Raw genomic sequence first — 22,972 nt, forward strand, 5'->3', positions numbered from 1 at the left:
TGATAGGGTGGGTCAAAGTAAATTTCTGGTTCCATTTCACATTGTAATGGCCTTTGTCATGTAACAATTAACACAGTAATACACCATACAGTTTTAGTTATTAGAATTGAGGGTAGATGGGATATTTCTTGGAAGTATCACATTCTAGATCTTCTGCACGAGCTTTTGCTACTACAGCCCATGTAAGATTAATCTCCGCTGTCTCTGACTCTGAAACGTTAGATCTAGTTTATACTGAGGTGACAAAAGTCATGGGATACCTCCTAATATCGTATCGCACCTTCTTTTGCCCGGCGTAGTGTAACAACCTGACGTGGCATGGACTCAGCAAGTCGCAGCCACGCTGCGCCTCTATGGCGGTCCATAATTGCGAAATTGTTGCCGATGCAGGATTTTGTGCATTAACTGACCTCTCGACTATGTCCTATAAATATTCGATGGGTGGCCACATCATTCGGTCAAATTTTCCAGAATGTTCTCCAAACTAATCGTAAACAATTGAGGCCTAGTGAGATGGCGCATTGTTACCTGTAAAAAAAATCAATTTTTGGGAGTATCAAGTCCATGAATGACTGCAAATGGTCTCCAAGTAGCCTAAAATAACCACTACCAGTCAATGATCGGTTCAGATGGACCAGAAGACCCAGTCCATTCCATGGCAACGCAGCCCACACCATTATGGAACCACCACCAGGGTGCACAGTGCCTTATTGACAACCTGGGTCCATAGCATCGTGGGGTCTGCGCCACACTCGAACCCTCCCATCATCTCTTACCAAGTGGAATTGGGACTCGTCTGACCTGGCCACAGCATTCCAACCGTATGGTCAGAACCCCAGGAGAGACGCTGGGGACGATGTTGTGCTGTTACCAAAGGCAGTCGCGTACATCGTCTGCTGCCATAGCCGATTAACTCCAAATTTCACCACACAGTTGTAACTGATAAGGTCGTCGTACGTCCCACATAGATTTCTGCGCCTGTTTCACTCGACGTTGCTTGTCTCTTAGCACTGACTACTCTACGCAAACACCGCTGTCCTCGGTCATTAAGTGAATGCTGTCGTCCTCTGCGTCGTCGGTGGTAAGAGGTAACATCTGAAGTTTGGTATTCTCGGCACACTCTTGACATTGTGGATCTCGGAATATTGAATTCCCTAACGATATCCGAAACTGAATGGCCCATGCGTCTAGCTCCAACTCCCATTCCTCATACAAAGTCTGTTAATTCTCATCGTGCGCTCACAATCACGCCGGAAACCTCTTCAGATGAACCAGCTGAGTACAAACAGAGAGCTCCGTCAGTGCAATGCCATTTTATACATAGTGTACGCGATACTACTGCCATCTGTATCTGTGCATAGCGCTATCCCATGATTTTTGTCACCTCAGTGTATTTTGCGTACTTTCACTCTCTTATCTCCTATGGTATCATATTTTGTGGCAACCAAGAATATTCTTAGCCCAGAAAAAGGTGGTAAGATCTGCGGTTTCACGTTGCGAACTTCGCTTAGACCGTTTATCACGGTTCTCTGAATTCTAACTCTGCCATCCTTGAATACAAACTTCATCAAGGGATATGTTATATGCAGTATTGATTCAGTCAGAAGAAGCTGTAATATTCATTCAGCGAACGCAGCAGATCTGAAAAATTTGACTGCCAAACCTTCAGTATTCAAACCTAAGTTGAAGAACTTCTTTGTGGCACACTCCTTTTTTTTAACGGGAGTGCCTAACAGTACTTAGAATTTTTTTCTCTGTGCTGTGCTGTTTACTGATACGCGCTGTCATTATTCTTTTTTATTTATTAAATCTGAAGTTACATTTATTTACAATTTTTCTGATCGCCCTTCCGTAAACTATGTACTGCCTCGTTCCATCACCAAGCAGCTTTAGATCGCATCGTCCCAGGGAACTTCAAAAAAAAGTTAAAAAATAGAGACGTGTCTTGTGGACCGGTTATTAGCGATTTTGGCTCTTAACCCACAGTGTGTGGAAGGTGTATTGTAGGCCGGAGGTGATCCTGTAATGTTTGGGGGTGTATCTCGTACCACGACTTGACCACTCATTCACGTTAGCGTGAACAAGAAGCAAGATGTGCCTTTCAACACCTCGGCGACGAAGTGTTGCACTATCTTTATCTTCATGATGAGTAGGTTGCGGATCCTTCCAAGGTGAAAACAGGCGTATTCACAGGGCTGCTTGCGTACTTTCTTCGCCCGCTAAATCACCCAATTTTAGTCCCATAGAAAATATGTTGAACTATTTTGAACAGGTGGTGACACGCAGCAATCAGTAACCCCGCAGTCTGATAGCTCTGTGGACTCTAGTCACCAACGAGTAACTTCAGCCGGATGTGACATTCCCCACCGAACTGAGGCTAGAGGCGATCTTATACGGTATTAGCGTGATTTCCTGGGGTATGGGCGACATGGGTGACTAATGTTTTGTCCGAGGTTCTTAGATATACGCTGGTGCCGATTGAAATTCGATCACCAAGAAAGGTAGCAAATAAAGATATTTTACTTATTATGCGTAGGGGGTATAGTAGGATATGTTATGAATTCTGGAAGCTCTGTCCAGAGAACATGTAAATCATCATACGCGACACGGATACTTTTTGCTCTGCATGATCAAAGATAAAAATACATTTGGAACCAACTGATTTTGTGACGGCAGACTGAAGATGGGCTAACATCATAGTAAAAAACTTCTTTTGGTGTTTCCTTTATTTTCATGAACACATTACCTTATACGTCACGCGCTCCTTAAAGTGGGGATTACTGAGACTCCTCGACAGCAATACCCAGTGACCCAAAAACGATTTGCTATAGGGAGGTTGTGAATAAATTCACCGTACTTTTTTTGGGTTTCAGAGGAAATTAACTACACTGTTGTGCAAAATTTAAGGACGAAAGTAACTTTCCAATCTTTTGTCTCTGCGACGTAACGTAGTTCGATGAAACGCGAACCATAAACGGAAAGAACTTCTACAGTACAGTAAATACAGTACAGAACGTAAATGAAAGAAATGTCCAAAGGAGGACAACAAAAATGACACTTTTATTCAAAGACAATAATTACACTGAAGTCACTACAGTTCATGATGGTCTCCTGGACATTAGAAAAGGCGCGAAATTGTGTTCTTAATAGGATGTGTGCTCATCACTGAGGACAATGTATGCTCTAAACATGCTCCCACGCTGGCTACGACGTTGGTGAGGAGTTTTTGTGGTAGGGCGCTCCAGTTCTTCACCAGCGTGGTTGACAGCTGCTGGATGGTCATTGGTGCATGTGGATGTCCTGCAGTCTGTCTCCCGAACGCATCCTACATGTGCTCGATGGGATTTAAGTCAGGGGGAACGGACAGGCGAGTCAATTCGCCGAATATCCTCTCTTTCCAAGAGCTCCTTCAATTGCGTAGTTCGATGAGTTCGCTCATTGTCATCCATAAAAATGAAGCCAGGACCGAATGCACCCCTGAAAAGATGTACATGGGGAAGGAGTACAATATCACAATAACATTGACAGGTGAGCGTACCGTGTTCTAAGATTTGGAGGTCAGCACGCCGATGCAACATTATTTTTCGCCATACCTTAACATCTGGACCATTAAAACGATCATATTCGATAATATTCCTGGGTGAATTATACGTTTTCACTTCTCGCCATATGAGAGTATGTCCAGTATAGCTACTCAGACTGAATCTACTCTCATTCGAGACGAGCACGAGTCCCAACTCCTCGTTGGTGCACTTCCTAAAAAAATCATGAAAACGAAGCAGTAAAGAACATGTCCCTATGCTCTTGGCACCATAGCAAACGATGGCGTCGATGTGCTGGTGTCAACAGAATACAACTTGCTGATCGTCGGGCAAAGAGACCACCACCATGCAGTCACCGTGCCACTGCGGAGTGTGACATTGCCTGTCTTGGAGTCCTGTTAAATGTGGTTGCAATTGCACCCGCTGTTTGAAGTTGGTCCCTTCATGCCTGTAGGACAATGTAACGGTCATCTGCTGATGTATTCGACCGTAGTTGACCACCTCCTATCCTCTGGGCAAGACTGCCTGTGGTTCGGAATGCTCCCCATGCAAATGAAACAACGCTGTGTGCAATACCAAATTCATAGGCTACAGTCATCACGCTTCGTTCTTCTTCCATTTGCCCGATGACTCTTCCTCATGCGAAGTCATCCAAATATTGTGTCCTGGCCATATAATGAAAAACACCATCGCAGTGCACCGTAACTGTTCACTGATTGATACACACTGTGTTTTCCCGCTCCTTCAACTGCCTTGGGTCATAGGGCCAGGCCCACTTGGCGCTGTAGTCACTTTGACCTCTCGCCATTTGACGCCCAACTTTCTGTACACAACTGAGAGATGTCGCACTTTCGTTCATTTCCGCCAAGTAATTAATATGTTATGTTGTTTTATCTATCTCGTTCTTAAGTCTTGCAGGGCAGTGTAATACTTCACTGGTTAATATATCAAACGAAAAAAAAGCAATCGCTTCCAACGTACACAAAATCACTACAAGTAAAGTGCGTTTTGGAGTGGACAAACAAAGCCCCGATAAAGGTGACGCATTAGATAAGAAATATAACTCCATCCTGTGTTCAGGAGCGTTGGACAGCGGCTGGTCGGTGAAATGTAATACTGCTACACCAACAACCGTTATCGTGATATTGTTTCATTACGCGACCAGTTTCTACGTTACAATCACGTCATCTTCAGGCCTTTCGCGTGTATGTATAAGACAAGGCGCCAACACTCGTATCTGGCTCCGTAGATATCCTTGTCTTATACATGCACGAGTGGTACATGGTGTCAGTCATGCGACGAGCCTGAAGGTGACGTGATTGGAACGCCGAAATTGGTTGTCTAATAAAACAATGTCAGTATCACGGCTGTTGGTATAGTACTATTACATTTAATTTCATAAATGTCTTGATTCAAATCAGAGAGGTTGAGTTCGGACCCCTTCGCATCGATGTAATCTAGTTTCCCTGTGGAATACACATGAGGTGGATAACGAGGCCATTTCTTCAGCAAATCAACGACTGGATCCAGTTCCTTTGAGAGAGAGAGTTCGTTTCTGATTAAGGAGAGTGACGAGCTGTTTACTTCAGCTCCTAATCAGCTTCGTAGCTGTTTATGAACGTTAGGAATAATTCGATAATCTGACACTGCATCCCAAGCAAGGTCCTGGGTGAGGTTGTTTGGTGTGGCCTGTATCTTTATTTCATCTCTGGTGAGCTTACAATCGACAGACCATTAACTGCAATCTACCCTGTTCCCATATTGTTCATAATTATGAAGAATACTTCTATTGTACAATGTAGTGGTATGTTGCTGTAGTCACGAATAAGAATAGAATAAAAGAAATAGTAATGGTCAAAGTCAGTGCTGAAATTCTCTATACCTCTCTAGCATAACGTCAGAGAGGCTACCAAATTTAACGTTCTCAAGGGGCGGACTCTTCACAATCAATACCCCATGAGGGACTTTTGAAAGGTACTGGATTGAAGCAAGGCTATTAGCACGTGAGCTTGTGATCCTGATCCATACACCAACACCTCTCCACTCTCTTGCTGGCAAAATTTTATGAATGAAGATTTCTCTTCGCAATGGATTCTAACCCTCCACCTCCGGGTTCACTGAAATCGCACAAGCATGTGTTAGAGGCCGTAATTATGAAATCGGATACTAACTCTTCTTATCTTTCTTCATAGCAGTCTACTGTAATGAATAAAATACTCACCGTAAATGGAACTCAGCTTAAAATGGAATTTGCATTTGAACGTATCTGAAGAAGGTGATACGTATAAATCTTTCTGTAAATGGGAGATATGGGCTCATCTCATGGTACATATTTGTGGCAAGGCAACAAATTTAAATATTCAAATGGTTCAAATGGCTCTGAGCACTATGGGACTTAACATCTGAGGTCATCAGTCCCCTAGAACTTAGAACTACTTAAACCTAACTAACCGAAGGCCATCACACACATCCATGCCCGAGGCAGGATTCGAACCTGCGACCGTAGCGGTCGCGCGGTTCCAGACTGAAGCGCCTAGAACCGCTCGGCCACACCGGTCGGCTTAAATATTCATCTACATATTGATATGGCAATGATATATCGACATATTGGAAATATCTATTGCTTGTGTAAATAATAAATTTTTACATTGATATACACTGATGGAAACAATCCCAGCACCAAGGAGTTGTGCGACATAAGCGGAAGTTGGTAGCCGTACTTCTACATCTGAAAGATGACGTCTATTCAAATTTCTTGCGAGTCGCATAAGAGCGGCGCTAGTAGCGCCACGATGAGGATCCAAATCAGGTTTGCTTTAAATACATGCTGTGACGATCGTGAGTATTAGTCTCCTTTGGACCAATGACCGTCGCAGTCTGGTCCCTTGAATCCCCCCCTATTAGTTACCTTTGAGATCGGACATGGTGAGTTGATGTTAGTCAAGAATGCCTTTAAGGCGACAAAGACGCCATTATCAACATCTCACTGAGTTTGAATGAGGTTGTGTAATAGAGCTACGAGAAGCTACATGTTCCTTCTGCGGTACTGCGGAAAGTCTCGACAGAAATGTTGCCACTTTGCATGATTGCTGGTAGCGCCGGTCACGAGAACGGTCGGTCAGAAGATGACTGGGCTCCGGAGGGTGACGTGGCATTACCGAGAGGGAAGACCATTGTGTTCGGCATATGGCTCTGGCGCCATCATACTGCATTTGCAGCAGCAATTTGAGTAGCAGTTGGCATCACAGTGACACAGCGAACTCTTACAATATGTGAAGATAGTAACTGTTCCCGAAGGAACAGATACCATTGATGACCGTACAGCTTCTCTAGAATAATTGATAATTAATTCAAACCCTCAGCTGCCGACAGGTGTTGTTGACATACCTCCATGGGGACAGCTGAAAATGTGTGCCCCGACCGCGACCCGAACACGGGAAGCGTGGAAGGGATAAGTTCCTGCAGTCGCGCTATTCATCTGTATCCTCGGTGGCTCAGATGGATAGAGCGTCTGCCATGTAAGCAGGAGATCCCGGGTTTGGGTCCCGGTCGGGGCACACATTTTCAGCTGTCCCCATGGAGGTATATCAACAACACCTGTCGACAGCTGACGGTCTCAATTAATTATCATTTGTTCTAGAGAAGCTGCACTGTCATCAATGGTATCTGTTCCTTTGGGAACAGTTACTATCTTCATATATAGTTAAAGGTTACCCGGTCATTGACTTTCGTCTGTGCGAATGCGCACAGGTTGCCCGAACTCTTACGGGTATCGTCACCTTAGTTGGTGCGAGTAATGCGTGGATGGGCAAATATCTATTAGGTACATTACGTATGTAGATTGTGGACAGTTGGGAATGTGGGTCTCACGGGAAACGTGCAAGGGATAAGTCCCTGCAGTCGAGCTGTTCATCTGTGTCCTCGGTGGCTCAGATGGGTTGAGCGTCTGCCATGTAAGCAGGAGATGCTGGGTTCGGGTCCTGGCAGGGAACACATTTTCAGCTGTCCCCATCTAGGTATATCAACAACACCTGTCGGCAGCTGAGGGTTTCAATTAATTATCATGAACTCTTACAAATCGGTTACTTCAAGGACTTCTTAGAGCCAGACGCCCTGTAGCGTGCATCCCTCTGACACCAAACGACTGCCATTTGCGACTTTAGTTGTGTCAAGCGACAGCTCAGTGGTGGGCAGAATGGAGGTCGGTTGTATTTTCTGATGAAAACAGTTTCTGCATCGGTGCCAGTGATGTTGGTTAGTAGGAGACCAGTTTAGGGCTTGCAACCAACCTGCCTGCGTGTTAGGTACTCTGGTTCTACATCTGGAGTTATGGTCTGGGGCGCCATTTCGTATGACAGCAGCAGGACTCTCATGGATATCCTACGCACATTAACTGTAAATTTGTGCGTTAGTCTGGTGATTCGGCCTGTTGTGCTGCCATTCATGAACAGCATTCCTGGGCGTGTTTTCCAATAGTATTACTCTCGCTCACATACCGCTGTTGTAACCCAACAGCTATACAGAATGTCGAAATGTTGTCTTGGCCTGCTCGATGACCAGATCTATTTCCAGTCGAGCGCATGTGGGACATGATCAGACAACTCCAATGTAGTCCACAAACAGCATTAAGCGTCCCTGTACTGACCGACCAAGTGCAGCAGTCACGTAACTTCATCCCAAAAACTGACATCCGGCACCTGTACAACACAATACAATGCATACACGTTTGTATGCTTGGTTTCAACATTCTGACGGTTACACCGGTGGTTAATGTCCCAGCATTTCGCTTTTGCAATGGCTTATTAACCTGTGATCTTGCAATATTGATCACTTAAATATGTTACCAAGCAAATGTATTCCCGAAATTTCTTTACCCTAAATTAATTGTTTTTTTGTGTTGCGATTTTTTTCCTTCAGTGTAGTACTGTCGGTATGTGTGGAGTGGTTGATGAAATGACGTATTTCATCTTTCGTTGATTCTTTATTTAATATGAGGTACAACTCTAAGCTAGTCTAGTGAGGCGTGGACTGGAAAAGAGATGTGCGGAGACACTTCACGAAACTGATAGGTGTGATGCAAAGTGTAAAACTCGCTGCAACATTTTAAAGCGTCCAGAAGAGATCGTTGAGATATAAGGCCACATCAGGAGCCGTTTGCACTGAATACAGTCAAGGAATTTGGAGCCTGTCTGCCCAGTGCTGTGAACCGTGACTTAGTGAAATTACTCCTCTACTTCTGTCAACATTTGTAGCTTGCAGTCACAGAGTGTACCCCTTAGAGATATGTGAAAGTCTCAAGCTTGTGTACCTGACACTATATTTTGGCTAGACAGTACTTTAGTGTAGTCGTGACGTCTGTCCCAGCTGAGAGGCTATATCGTAAATCTGGCGTGTTAAAAGATTTCTTATAGTTCACTACTAACAAAATAAATAAACTTGTAACCTCCCCCTCACTTATCGACCTTAATGACAGTGAAAAATTAAACCGCGTGCACCTAATGGAAATTTGGGAAAAAGCAATCGTCACCGAAGTTAATTTGTCGGTAAAGAGGGAGGAAAGGGTTACATCTAAATGAAAGGAAAAATGCAAGCGAAATTGGTGGAAATTAATTTTGAGAAAAGGGTAAAATTAATAAAGAAAGTAAATGTGCGGTCGTTACGTTAACAATTAATTGGCGTTAATTAGATATTTGAGATTTGGGGAAAATTACGGTCGCCAGTCCTATGGACAGCTACTATAATAACTGAAAATGAAAGATTAATGCACATATAATTAGCACTACAAGCGTGGCAACTGAAGGTTGACACGTGTTGTGTGAAAACTGAATGTTTGTCAGAAGTAATAAATTTCGCTACACTCTGACTTAATTTAGCAAAAGAATTAATAAAACCGGAAAATTGAAAGTTGATTTAGTGACTGAAATTAATAGTGAGATTTGTTTCTGGAGCACTACGAAATTCAGTAAAATAAGGTTAGTCTTGGGCTACCTCAACAATCATTTCAAAAGCTACTTGAATCTACGCAATTTAAATAAGAGATTTAACTGTGAACTTGAATTAAATTATTCTGAACAATTAACAATAGCAAAATTTAGTACGTACCAAGCTGAGCTGCAGTCACAGGTAAGCTAAAATATGGTAACAAAACTCGCACTCTTAATTTGTGTTTGTGTAATCTAAATATTGTAGCCAGCTAGGAATACTTTAACTGAACTTTGAAATTAAAGCAGTGAAATGGAATGATATTACTTTAATGCTGGCGTTTGAATTTCAACGACACTCGGGATCATTTCGGATAAGGAAGGGACCCTGCTTGGTAATGCAATTGGGCCAATGAGCAACAAAGGTGCATGCTAAGTTGCTGTAATTTTGTGATGCAACAATTTTAAAAGCTGAGTTATAAAACTTTACGTGCTTCCAGTCTTCCTTGTTGGTTGATTGAAGGTTTGAAGTCGTCGATCGAGGAGGTATCGACAGTCACGCATTGTCGGCGGTCGCTGTTGCAGAAGCTGGATGATGGCGCGCCTCCTTCTCGACACGGTCACCAGGCGAAACGGGCTCTTGATGTGCGCCAGCTAATGCTTCCCGTCCACGACACCGTGTCAGAAACTATCATAGCAAGTCGAGCGCAATTACATGCTGCCAAACCCTGAAAGCGCGGCAACTCGCGGGAGCGTCACACAACACACCTGCTCCACTGCCCTACCCCAGCCAGACTCACTCTGCCCGCGCTCCACGCGGCAGCGTTAGCGTCACACAACACACCTGCTCCACTGCCCTACCCCAGCTAGACTCACTCTGTCCGCGCTCCACGCGGCAGCGTTAACACTACCAAAGATCCTACACACTTTGGTTCTCCACACGACCTATCGATGTAATGTTCCATAGGATATTTTTCCCTAGGCAAGACCCAACGTAAAAATACACAAAAGAAACCAATTATACATCGACATAAATGCTTAAATAAATATATATATATATATATACAAATAATAAAACAATTACAATATATAAAGACACAGAAATGTCATATCTTCAGGTAACAAATAAAGGGAAAGAAAATTATAGTACAATAGATGGAAATAGGAGGATATGCATTTCCGGCGTTACAAACTGTGGAAAAGTTCTTTCTCCATTAAACAGTCTCAAAAATATTGAAGCAATTATATTTCACTTGTTACGTAAGTTAGGATATATACAAAAAGAGTGTATGCTCACTTTTGCAGCAAAGGAAAATGAGCCTTCAACAGAAAAAAAATTTTTATCTCCTTTAAAAGTGAGTGTTCTACAATTTTTTGTGCATACTGAAAGCTTTCTAAGCAGTGAGCCTGCTGTTGACGTGATATAATTTTATTCGTTTTGAAATTGAAACTACTTTGGAATATCATTTCCCCGAGTCAAAATTGAACTTAATACTAAGTAGGACTTCGAAAACTAACGTTCTTACTGATTTTCACAGTTTTCAATATAGAATACCTATTTTCTTTCTGCTATTTGAGTTAGTAGAAGTTTAGTTTATAATTTTAATATAAAAGCAATGAAAATGTTAAAATGGAAACTAAACAAATTTCTTGACTAAATTATGTGTAAATCAGTAATGAAAAACCACTAATAGAGTAAATTCAAATTATAATAGTTTCTTGTTTCAGACCTAACAATTTTTTTCAGTTATGGATCAGTCTCTTTAATGGATCGAAAATCCTATATACAGCGACACTATTTCTCGTTATATCAAAATGAAATTTATGTTGCACATTTTTCGGTAAAAAACTTGCGATAATTAGAAACAAACTTTCTTTGCTCCTAAATTAACGAATAACTTCTCAAAATGATTGTGCTGATAATAAGAACATTCTGGTAATTTCCCTATATGTAATCATGAAAATATTTTTACGCCACTGCAGGTATACAGCTGACTATGTTTCTCTTCCGAAAAGGTTTTTTAATGACGTAGGGAACTTAATTTCATAACTGGCTGTACTACACAAAACTGCTAAATTTCTTGGTCGCTAACTTACCTTTTCATTTACTCGCATGATTTTTTGTACCGCTCAAACTGTTCCCAGATGAGATCCAAGGCTTTCGTTAACTTAACGATACTCGTTTGCTGCAGTTAGTAAATAAGGTATTGGCTTTTAACTTCGATGTTTCCGTTAATTATGTGACATCGCGGCAGTGTAATTACTAACATACATTTCCGTGATGTTACTAGTGGATAACTGGAACTGAAGTGGTGGTCGTAGCATATTCCGCTTGGATGGTCTGATCCAGTACTTCACCAGAAGTTTGATTACAACGCTGCTCGATGCTCATATATTTATATTGTGGCGCATTTGGGCTATGTTAATCTGCTTTCACAAGTATTCCATCTGTGGCCTATTGAAACAGACAGCTCAGCAAAAGCCTGAATTGATTTTGCAAAGCAGCAGAAAAACATAAACCTGGATAAAAGAGCATGGGTTCGGACCGGATCCTCTCATATGTGAGTGCAGTTACGCCAACTTGCTTACTTAGTTACAAATCTCAAACTATTAACAAACTTTGTCACTTTTCATATCTTTTCACAGCGGGCAGTTTTTCAACGAGCAAAACGACACAGCTGGATAAATTCTACAAATACTCATACACACTCATCATTTCACATACACTCCTGGAAATGGAAAAAAGAACACATTGACACCGGTGTGTCAGACCCACCATACTTGCTCCGGACACTGCGAGAGGGCTGTACAAGCAATGATCACACGCACGGCACAGCGCACACACCAGGAACCGCGGTGTTGGCCGTCGAATGGCGCTAGCTGCGCAGCATTTGTGCACCGCCGCCGTCAGTGTCAGCCAGTTTGCCGTGGCATACGGAGCTCCATCGCAGTCTTTAACACTGGTAGCATGCCGCGACAGCGTGGACGTGAACCGTATGTGCAGTTGACGGACTTTGAGCGAAGGCGTATAGTGGGCATGCGGGAGGCCGGGTGGACGTACCGCCGAATTGCTCAACACGTGGGGCGTGAGGTCTCCACAGTACATCGATGTTGTCGCCAGTGGTCGGCGGAAGGTGCACGTGCCCGTCGACCTGGGACCGGACCGCAGCGACGCACGGATGCACGCCAAGACCGTAGGATCCTACGCAGTGCCGTAGGGGACCGCACCGCCACTTCCCAGCAAATTAGGGACACTGTTGCTCCTGGGGTATCGGCGAAGACCATTCGCAACCGTCTCCATGAAGCTGGGCTACGGTCCCGCACACCGTTAGGCCGTCTTCCGCTCACGCCCCAACATCGTGCAGCCCGCCTCCAGTGGTGTCGCGACAGGCGTGAATGGAGGGACGAATGGAGACGTGTCGTCTTCAGCGATGAGAGTCGCTTCTGCCTTGGTGCCAATGATGGTCGTATGCGTGTTTGGCGCCGTGCAGGTGAGCGCCACAATCAGGACTGCATACGACCGAGGCACACAGGGCCAACACCCGGCATCATGGTGTGGGGAGCGATCTCCTACACTGGCCGTACACCACTGGTGATCGTCGAGGGGACACTGAATAGTGCACGGTACATCCAAACCGTCATCGAACCCATCGTTCTACCATTCCTAGACCGGCAAGGGAACTTGCTGTTCCAACAGGACAATGCACGTCCGCATGTATCCTGTGCCACCCAACGTGCTCTAGAAGGTGTAAGTCAACTACCCTGGCCAGCAAGATCTCCGGATCTGTCCCCCATTGAGCATGTTTGGGACTGGATGAAGCGTCGTCTCACGCGGTCTGCACGTCCAGCACGAACGCTGGTCCAACTGAGGCGCCAGGTGGAAATGGCATGGCAAGCCGTTCCACAGGACTACATCCAGCATCTCTACGATCGTCTCCATGGGGGAATAGCAGCCTGCATTGCTGCGAAAGGTGGATATACACTGTACTAGTGCCGACATTGTGCATGCTCTGTTGCCTGTGTCTATGTGCCTGTGGTTCTGTCAGTGTGATCATGTGATGTATCTGACGCCAGGAATGTGTCAATAAAGTTTCCCCATCCTGGGACAATGAATTCACGGTGTTCTTATTTCAATTTCCAGGAGTGTATTATACTTATTATTGAAGATGGTCACCTGATACTTAATGCGATCAATGAAAACATTACAATTCTGCAATGTTAAATTTTAAATAATGTTGTATTTCATTTATTTCTTCAATAGTTATTACTGTCTTATATCTATATATCTACGTGTGTGGTCACTTTACCCGGAATATGCGTATTACGGAGAGCGTCTACTAGAAATTACTAGCACTAAAACCTGTTTCTCTACGTTACTTATTCCAATAGCCACTACCAATATAAATTTACCACACACAAACTGTTACGCACTCTAAAATTAGCGTCCAATTCTGTTATCATTACATCATCAGCAGAGACTGACAAGCATTGCGCCAAATCATACTTGCAGTCAGATGTGATCCTACACTCGTGTACTATGCAGTGATCTTTTAATCTATAAGTTTACATATCCTGTAAAAGTTGTTGATCAAAAACTGAATACATTAGACCCTGTGACTGACGAGCATTGTCGGGATGGAACAGTAGTCGTGTCTCCAACAACCGCGAAGGCGAATAACTACTGTGGCAGGAAAAGATGGCAAGGTACCTCTAAATTGACAATAACACACAGTTAGTGAAAGTAGAAGCAGAGCAAGCACACAGACATCTCTTGCCAGGAAAATATTTTTGTTGAAGTCAGATAACAGTGAGATTAAAGTTGTATGCCACGTGAAGATTTGTTATTTGGCGAAAACTACACTTCGTAAAAAAAAAAAGCATGTACAATGGGAGGTGGTGGTGGTTAGTGTTTAACGTCCCGTCGGCAACGAGGTCATTAGAGACGGAGCGCAAGCTCGGGTTAGGGAAGGATTGGGAAGGAAATCGGCCGTGCCCTTTCAAATGAACCATCCCGGCATTTGCCTGAAACGATTTAGGGAAATCACGGAAAACCTAAGTCAGGATGGCCGGAGACGGGATTGAACCGTCGTCCTCCAATGGGAGGAGGAAACGAGCTCAGCTGGCCTACAATTGTTGTAACAGGCCCTAGATATCCTAGACAATGGCACCGGGTCGGATTTGACGTCACAGCTGGCCCCACACATGTTCTATGTGGGACATATCTAGGGTTCTCGCTGGTAGTTCATAGAGACACTTGCCATGTGTGGACGAGCATTTTCCTGTCGGAAAATGGCAGCCGATACTGTCGTATGAGAACTTAGGATGTAGGATGTCAGAGACGTATCGTTGCGTCGTCAGAATTCATTCAGTCAGTATCAGCCGTGACATCAAGTCATACCCGATCCGCTGTGCGTCTACAAAACATTGGAAGAAAGGTGCCTCACCTGAGGTCGCTGCCATACTCGCCGACAATGGTTATCTAGGATATTGCAGAGCCGCTACTCGCCGCTAAACACAATGCAGCGCCACTCATCAGGAGTCCATCCTTCCAAATTACTGCACCAACCTAACAAATCGATTGTGTAGTGGTGTTAACAGTAGTGTACGCGTGGGACGGTAGTTCCGCAAGTCAATTGCTGCTAGTCTCCGACCAATGGTACAGAATGTTTCAGGGATTCCAGTACTTGTTCTAGGATGGGAGACTAAGATGTGAGGACGTTAAGATGTGCTTTGCGCTCAATACGTTGACCTTCCCTTGCGGTGGTCGGACATTGGTGGTCGAAACCTTGACGATGAGTATGCCTGCTCTTATGTTCCTGTACAGTCCAACATTGGGCCACTGTCACATCCGAATGCCCCACAGATCTGGATATTGCATGATTCGATCATCTGGTCAAATTTACACCCACAATGAGGTCCCTTTCAAACTGTGTCAGCTGCTGATAACGCTGTCTCATACGAGTAAGCAACTTCTCCGTTTTCTTCGCAGTGATTACTCAACATCTGTCGCTTATCACACCATTTATCTGTCCTACTACTTCTGGTAACAACAGTTGACATCAACAAAACTAATACACTTTGGTGGCCGTTCTGCCTGTCACAGAGATATGGAATTTTAACCATTTACATAACCGCCAATGGTGTGTGTGTGTAATCTGACCATGTCTCCTAGGTGTATTGAATTGTGATTTTTAAACCGGGGACACAGAAACGATCGAGAGGCTTCGCCCCGCCGTAGCCCTCAGTGGTTCACAACCCCACAACAGGCCACAGCAGTCCACACACCCCACGGCCGCCCCACACCGAACCCAGGGTTATTGTGCGGTTTGGCCCCCAGCCCCCCCCCCCCCCCCCCCCCGCCCCCTCGGGAACGACTCATAGCAGACGAGTGTAACCCTAACCCCAAATGTTGGCGTGGTTGAGTAATTATGGTGTACGCGCACGTGGTGACGGTGTTTGCGCAGCAGTCGCCGACATAGTATAATTGAGGCGGAATAAGTGGAACCAGCCCGCATTCGCCGCATTTCGGTTAGGCGTTGTAGCGTTGTGACAAATGACACAATGTACTTGATGGCTATGTTGAGTTATAAAACAAGATGTTCTTACCTGGACGTGTACAGTATTCACATACCGATTCACAAGACAATTTATCATTATACATAAATGTTTTAATGTACAGTATGGGTGTGTACTTAGCTGAGCGCTTAAGCCATATGACTGTCATGCAGGGGGCCCAGGATCGATTGTCTGGCAGGTTAGGGATTTTTACCGCTCGGGGACTGGGTGTTATGTTGTCCTCATCATCATCGACACACAAGACACCCAATGCGGCGTCAACTGAAAAGTCTTGCAGCTCGGCGGCCGAACTTCGGCAGGTGGGGACTCCCGGCCGTCAGTGCCATACGGCCATTTCGTTTGTGTTTGTGTGTGTGTGTGTGTGTGTGTGTGTGTGTGTGTGTGTGTGTGGAGAGAGAGAGACAGTTGCCACTGGAACCTGTGTATAGTTTCTGTTGTTAAATGCCATTGTGAACCTTACGATGTAGTGTATGATGTGTCGCTTACAGTAGTATGCACGTTGTTACAGAAGACGGTCCGCGGCAAGGTGATAGCGATCCGGCGAGAGGACCAGTCAGTATGGGAACGACGCGCTCCGCTGGCGCCCACCAACGTGCGACGCCTAGTTCGCGCAGGCGTCAAAGTCATCGTGCAGCCATCAAATCGGCGCGCCTACCCTATGCAGGTATCGTGTTTCTCATTGGACAATTTATCCATATTTTCCATGTCTTTTCATTTCTAGCCTGTACCCAAAGTCATTACGCTGTTCACTCGTGCTCTCCCACCGTTTACTTTAGAGAGACACTGATCCCGATTTACACGTGTTCGCATCAGTGTAAACCAGGCTTGACACAAATGCATTGCGATATTCAGCAACAGTGATGGCTTACCCACCGTAATTAGAGTGGCGTCCAGTTCACGACTGAGTTGTATTTCAGGAAAATAATACTCGACCCCCCATGGTTGGGCTAGTGGACTAAGGATTACTAATATACCCGCCGTCCGCGGATAGGAAAATCTCAGAGTGTGAGTTATAGCGTTTTTATTAAACTAAAGTCTTTCTTCAAAATTTACAAAACAATATTCGTGGGGTAGAACTGATCCTCCAAGCCTACCAATAACTAAATCAGAGATTCTTCCAAACATAAACTGTCTGTAGTAACCATAGAACTTCACAAAACCAAGCCCCGGGCGTCTCGTGAAGAGCGGCGCGGAGTCCACGTTGCCGCCACCTGGGTCCGAGGACGAGTAGAGGCCCTGCGAGGATGGCTCCAGTACGCTGGCGGCTGTGGACGATGACGCGGCGGCTACGATGACACCAGTGGGCTCGCTCGGCGTGAACCGCCTCTCCATTTTTTTTTTTTTGTTTTTTTTTTGTGTGGTGGTGCTGAAGTCTGATCAACTTCGTTGATTTTTACTTCTGTAGGGAATGGAAGGGGTAAAAATTTTCTCTTTATTTATTTATTCTTCTTTCAGCTTTAGTTTGGGCACACAGAAGGGTCCTTTAACTCGCTGCTTTTGGTGTGTGTTTGAAAACATGTGTGTAGAAGTGCTAAAGGACGATATGTCCTTAAATTATGGAGAATTCCGTAGGGATATCATTTACGGAGGCTCAAATACTATCGCCTTCGGTACTTTATATTTGTGGTTGCGTAAGGGTTCTACTGCACCTACTGTGGTGAGTTGTGGTGTACTGTCACGTATCATGTCCAACTTCCGAAATAAGGTTCGTGCCTTCTCCTTGATCTTGTCTGAGAGGTAAGATTCGCTTAAGGCTCGATGAATGTCATGATTTCGGATCCACCATTGGGCTCCTGCGATCCATCGTAGGCATCTGCTTTGTACAACCTGTAACTTCTTGTAGTTGGTGGCACACGTAGTACCCCAAGAGGCCGATCCATACAAAATAGATGGTTCGACTGTGGCATGGTACAACTGGAGTTTCGTGCGTTGGCTGAGGTATGAGCTCTTCAGAAAGGGGAGGAGAGCTCCCAGCATTTTGAGGCCAGACGTCTTCTTCTCCATAATGTGATGACTATACAATAGTTTGGCGTCTAGATGCACTCCCAGGTATTTTACAGTTGTTGCCCAGGGGAGTGGCTGGTCTGATATCCGCAGGCGGTCATTGACAATGGGTCTCCGACGTGTGAAGACAATAACTTTGGTTTTTTCTGCATAGACCGTTATTTTGTTCATGTGGGTCCAGTGGTCCACTAAATCTAGTTGGCGCTGCATCCGTGTGACGAGGTGGTCCATTCTGGTGCCTGCAGTCAGGAGCGCTGTGTCGTCGGCATAGAAACTGGCAGTAACATGTGGCACCGTCGGGAGGTCGTTAATATATAAATTAAACAGCAGCGGAGAGATGACCGATCCTTGTGGAAGTCCTTCAAGGACAGGCCGTGTTGTTGAATTCTTGTCATCAATGCGAACATATAATCTGCGATCCTGAAGAAAATTATCAAGAAGTTTTAAATAGCAGTCTGGTAGGGGAGTGGTACGTCGGAGCTTGACGATCAAGTTGCGTCGCCATACTTTATCGTAAGCCTTCTCTATATCGAGAAAGACTCCAATAGTATGTCGTTTCTTGTTGAAATTGTCTTGGATAGATTCCGTGATGCGCAGTAGTTGTAACTCAGCCGATAGCTTCGCCTCGAAGCCAACCTGCTCCGGTCGGATGATGTTGTGTGCCACAAGGATGTCCAGCATGCGTTTCAGTAGGACACGTTCCAGTAACTTTCCCAGCGTCGGCAGTAAACTTATGGGTCTGTAGCTGTCAGGGTGTGAGAGATCCTTGCCCGGTTTTGGTATTGGCACTATTCTGGCAATCTTCCATGCCTCTGGGAAGTATCCAGTCCTGAGGCAGCTGTTCACTATCCGGGTGAGAAGCACAACAGGCTTTCTCGGGAGGTGTTTCAATTCCGTATTGCTGATTCTATCTGCTCCAGGTGAGGTGTGTTTGCTATACTTGATAATCCTCCGAATTTCCTCCGGCGTTGTCAGCCGGGGCATAGTGTTAGTCGGGGCGTCCCGAATAGCTTCCCATTCCGCCGCTGCGTCCTCCTCTGCACGGTGGAGTGCATCATCTCCATCCTCCGTGGGGGGCGTAGTCATCTGTTGTTGGTATGTATCCGCATACAGCTCCGCCTGCGCCAGTGAGTCGTACAAGAGGCCATGGGGTCCTCGAATTGCCCTTTTAGGGGGCTGTTGCTGTCTGAGACTTTTAACTATTCGCCATTCATCTTTGGTGCGTAATAGAAAGTTGTACATTTTGAGTTCCCACGTGTGTTGCTTCCAGTCCTGAACCTTCCGCCGGAGTTCTCGGGTTAGCCTGTGAGTTTCCCGTCTATCGTCCGGATGGCGGTAACGGACCCATCGTTTCCGACAGCGATTGCGCCTTGTCTTAAGCTCCTGCAATGGTGGTGGAAACTCGTCATAATTGACGTCTGGTTGCAGGTGCTCCGTGAGTGCTCGTTGTTTCGCACTGGTAATCTTCTTCGTGAGTACTGCGACTGCCACATCAATCGCTTCTCTGGTAGTAACAACCTGGGTTGGTCGCACATTGTTGTTGAGGTACGCTTGGAACTGCTGCCAGTCGTAAGTTCTTGTCGTCGGCAGTGAGAGTTGCAAAGTAGCCCTCTCTATGAGTCCTAACACCGGTTTGTGGTCCGACGAAAGATCATCCAGCGTCCGCAGATGGAGATTCGGGTTGATGTTCTTGATTATGGCGATGTCTAGAACATCAGCGTCTTGTGTCTGGACGTAAGGTATCCTCGTCGGTTCCCGTGGTCCATGGACGGAAACATGTAAATTCTCAGCCAGTGCAAACAACATATGTCCTTTTGGGTTAGTCTTACGGGAATTCCAAGCAACATGTTTACTATTAAGATCCCCTCCAAGGAGGATCTTGTCGTAACCCTCTGTAACGGAGTAAAGATCTTCTGGGTGGAGAGGCTTCTTTGGGCTAAGGTAAGCCGCAATACAGGTAATGTTTCCGAGCGTCGTGTGGATTGTTACTGCCGTGGCCTCTAAAGTCTGGAGTTGGGGTAAACGTTCTTGGTGGTGACGAATACATTTTTTGATCAGAACTGCGGTCCCTCCACCCCGCTGGCCCCGTCTGTCCGTCCGGTAGATGTGCATGTTCCTCAAGCGGAGGTCGGTTGACTCGCGGAGATGTGTTTCGGAGACAAATGCTACGTCTATCCTGCGGCGATGTAAGAAGTCCGAGAATTCTATTTTCTTCAACTTCAGGCCGTTGGCATTCCAAACGCAGAAGTTAAGATTCCTCGCGTGATGCCGTCTATCCATTTAGGGTGTTTGAAAAGCTGTCAGTACGCTTTCTACAAGCGAGAGGATAGACGTCAGCTTCTGCTGGAGGGCGGTGAGTAGTTGAAGAATATCTGTTACGCTGGTGTAAAGGTGGTCGACCAGGCAGATAACGTCTCCGCTGGTGTTGGAGTCGGCGGATGGGCACGTATTGCTTCGGAGTACGAGCGCTGTTGTCTTGTCTGTCGTAGAGTCACTCTGGGTGCCGGTTGTAGTCGAGAGGCGATTGTTTCCACAGGGAGAGGTGCCGCTTGTTGTTGGGTGGCCGGAATCGCTGCCATGGCCGAGTTCTTAAAAATTATAGGCCGTTGTGGGGTCGACTTCTTTGGTGTCCTTCTAGTATATTTCCGTAGGAGTTCTTGAAATTTGGGGCAGCCACGGAAGGTCGCTGGATGTTCTTGTTCACAATTGGCGCACTTTGGGGGCGCCGTCCTAGGATGGGTACAATTCGATGATTTATGGGATCCACCGCAGCGGACGCAGCGTGCTGGCATGCTGCAGTAGTTCGCTGTATGCTCGAAACGTTGGCAATGTCGGCACTGGACTGGTCCTTCTTTACTATTATAGGTTTCGATTATCACTCGTGTGTAGAGCAGGTATTTGACATCATATATCTTGTCACTGTCTTTTCCGGATGGGAGGGTGACTCGGTACACAGGTTGCGGTATCAATTGTTTCGTCTTCTCGTCGCGTTCCTTAAATTGGTAGACTTGTAGCACTTTGAAGCCTTTTTCCTTGAGGGCATAGTAAAGTTGTTCTTCGGTAACTTCCGCCGGAAGGCGTTTGACAACTACTTTCAGTTCCCTGTCGTCTGGTGCTTGATGTGTAAAATAGGAGAAGTTGTGGTTCGTGAAGAATTTTATTGCACGTCTTTGGTCTTCGAAGGACTCAAAGTGGTATTTGATGCGGTCCTTTTGGTATATAGCTTTAAGGTTGCCCTCTAGAAGTCCGTTGAGCGTTTCATTGAGGTGAACGTAATCCTTTGTGTAATAAATTGTGACTGGGGGCACTTTGCGAAGCACATTCTTGTCTCTGTCCACGGCTTCTGCGGCATTAGAAGTTTGTGCCTGCGGCTTGTTGGTGGTTGATGGAGGCGCAGCTTGAGGTGTCAGTGGGGCGAATCGGTTCGTTGTGGGGATGGTCTCCGTTCGTCTCTTAGCCGGGTTGGCTAAGTCCTTGGCTAATGCGTTGCTTCTGCGCCGTTTGTTGTGTACGAGCGTAAAGTCCCCCTCTGCGTGTAGGGAGTCGCTTTCGTTGTCCGCTGAAAAGGCCGCTGCCATCTCCGCGTCGTCGACCGTTTGGTGGGAGTACTGTGATTCGACATCTGAGTCCACAGATGGAGATGCCAGACAGGTGTCGTTATCCTGCTCTTGCGTTTCCCGTGAATAGCGGATAAGGCGGTGTATGTCCTTCAGCGTTTCTTTGTCCTCCTCCCGACATATATCGAGTCTTCTGGCGTAGTCCTGGCGGTCGTCTTCATTGCTGCGTCCGTCGTGATGTGATGTATGGCCGACATCCGAATACGGTTTCGTCGTGTGGTGTGTAGTTTTCTGCGGTCGAATAGCGCCTGTCGATCGTCGTTCTATCCTGTCATGAACCGGTGCCGTAGCCTGGGTCGTCAACCTGGGATCCGTCCTGTGTGGAGCGGCCGCTGGAGCGTCCGGCGGGCCAGGCCCAACCGACCGACCAGCGGCCGACTCCAGCGCGTCCGAGGCGGCTGCCCCGGCCGCGCGCGCAATGTCCTCGCTCGTCGGCATCGCGAACTCGACTGACTGGGGCGCCTCTCCAGGCTCCTGCGCCAGCCTAAATACTGCTTGGCGCGTGGATATGGCTGGCTCTATTTGCAGTCACATGTCGAGCGGAGGGAAAGAGGTCCGCAGCTGTAGCGACCTCTTGCGGCGCCGTGGACGCCTCCTGGTGGTCTCTGGCAAGCGTCTGTGTTTCCGGGACGACCGGCCGGGCTGACCCCTACTCGGTCCGGGGCCCGTTGTACCGGTCTGCTTCGCGGGAAGCGAGAGTTGCAGGCGCTTAGTCTGGACACAGTAATTACAGTCCTTACACTGTGCACTAAAACAATATATCCTGACAACATACGTACCACCGGTGATATGACGTACCCGTTTGAGATAGGCACAGACCATCGTTGACCTCCACATGCTTTTCAATCAAGGGGAGGCAATACCACAGACTGTTGCTGGTCTACATTATAGTGAACCGTTGTGCACCCTGCATTGTTATACGTGAGCATCCCACAGCGGACTGACGTTCTGAACGCAAGAGGCTGGACATCACATAAGCTAATACCACCTACAGGCAACGCCGGCCTAAACCTCGACATCTGTATCTACATATTCCGAACGTCACCATAAGGTGCACAGCGGATGGTACGAGGGTTGCAACTTAAATAATGACAACTATTTATTCACAACCGATACAAAAGAGTTACATGTTTTCGCCTGTTACTGTCCTTCAAAGTAGTCACCAGCGTTATGTAGAACCCGTTGCCAGCGATGTGGAAGGCGTAGTATAGCTTTATCAGAGCCTGTTCTGTTGATGGTGCGAATGGAGCAGTCTACTGCCTGTCGAATCACTGGAACAGTTCTGAAGCGAATGCCACGAAGTGGTTCCTTC

At 46.1% G+C, this 22,972-nt stretch overlaps 1 protein-coding gene across 1 annotated transcript in view; it reads left to right on the forward strand.

Moving 5' to 3' along the window:
- Window positions 1–22,972, forward strand: part of LOC126248648 (alpha-aminoadipic semialdehyde synthase, mitochondrial) — a 288,931-nt gene that overhangs the window by 84,896 nt on the left and 181,063 nt on the right. Inside the window, exon 3 of the mRNA XM_049949837.1 lies at window positions 16,548–16,703. Within this exon, the coding sequence (XP_049805794.1) occupies window positions 16,548–16,703 (156 nt within the window). The remainder of the gene's footprint in view (window positions 1–16,547; window positions 16,704–22,972) is intronic.

The sequence above is a fragment of the Schistocerca nitens genome, chromosome 3 (genome assembly GCF_023898315.1).
Source record: "Schistocerca nitens isolate TAMUIC-IGC-003100 chromosome 3, iqSchNite1.1, whole genome shotgun sequence".
Taxonomy (NCBI): Eukaryota; Metazoa; Arthropoda; class Insecta; order Orthoptera; family Acrididae; genus Schistocerca; species Schistocerca nitens.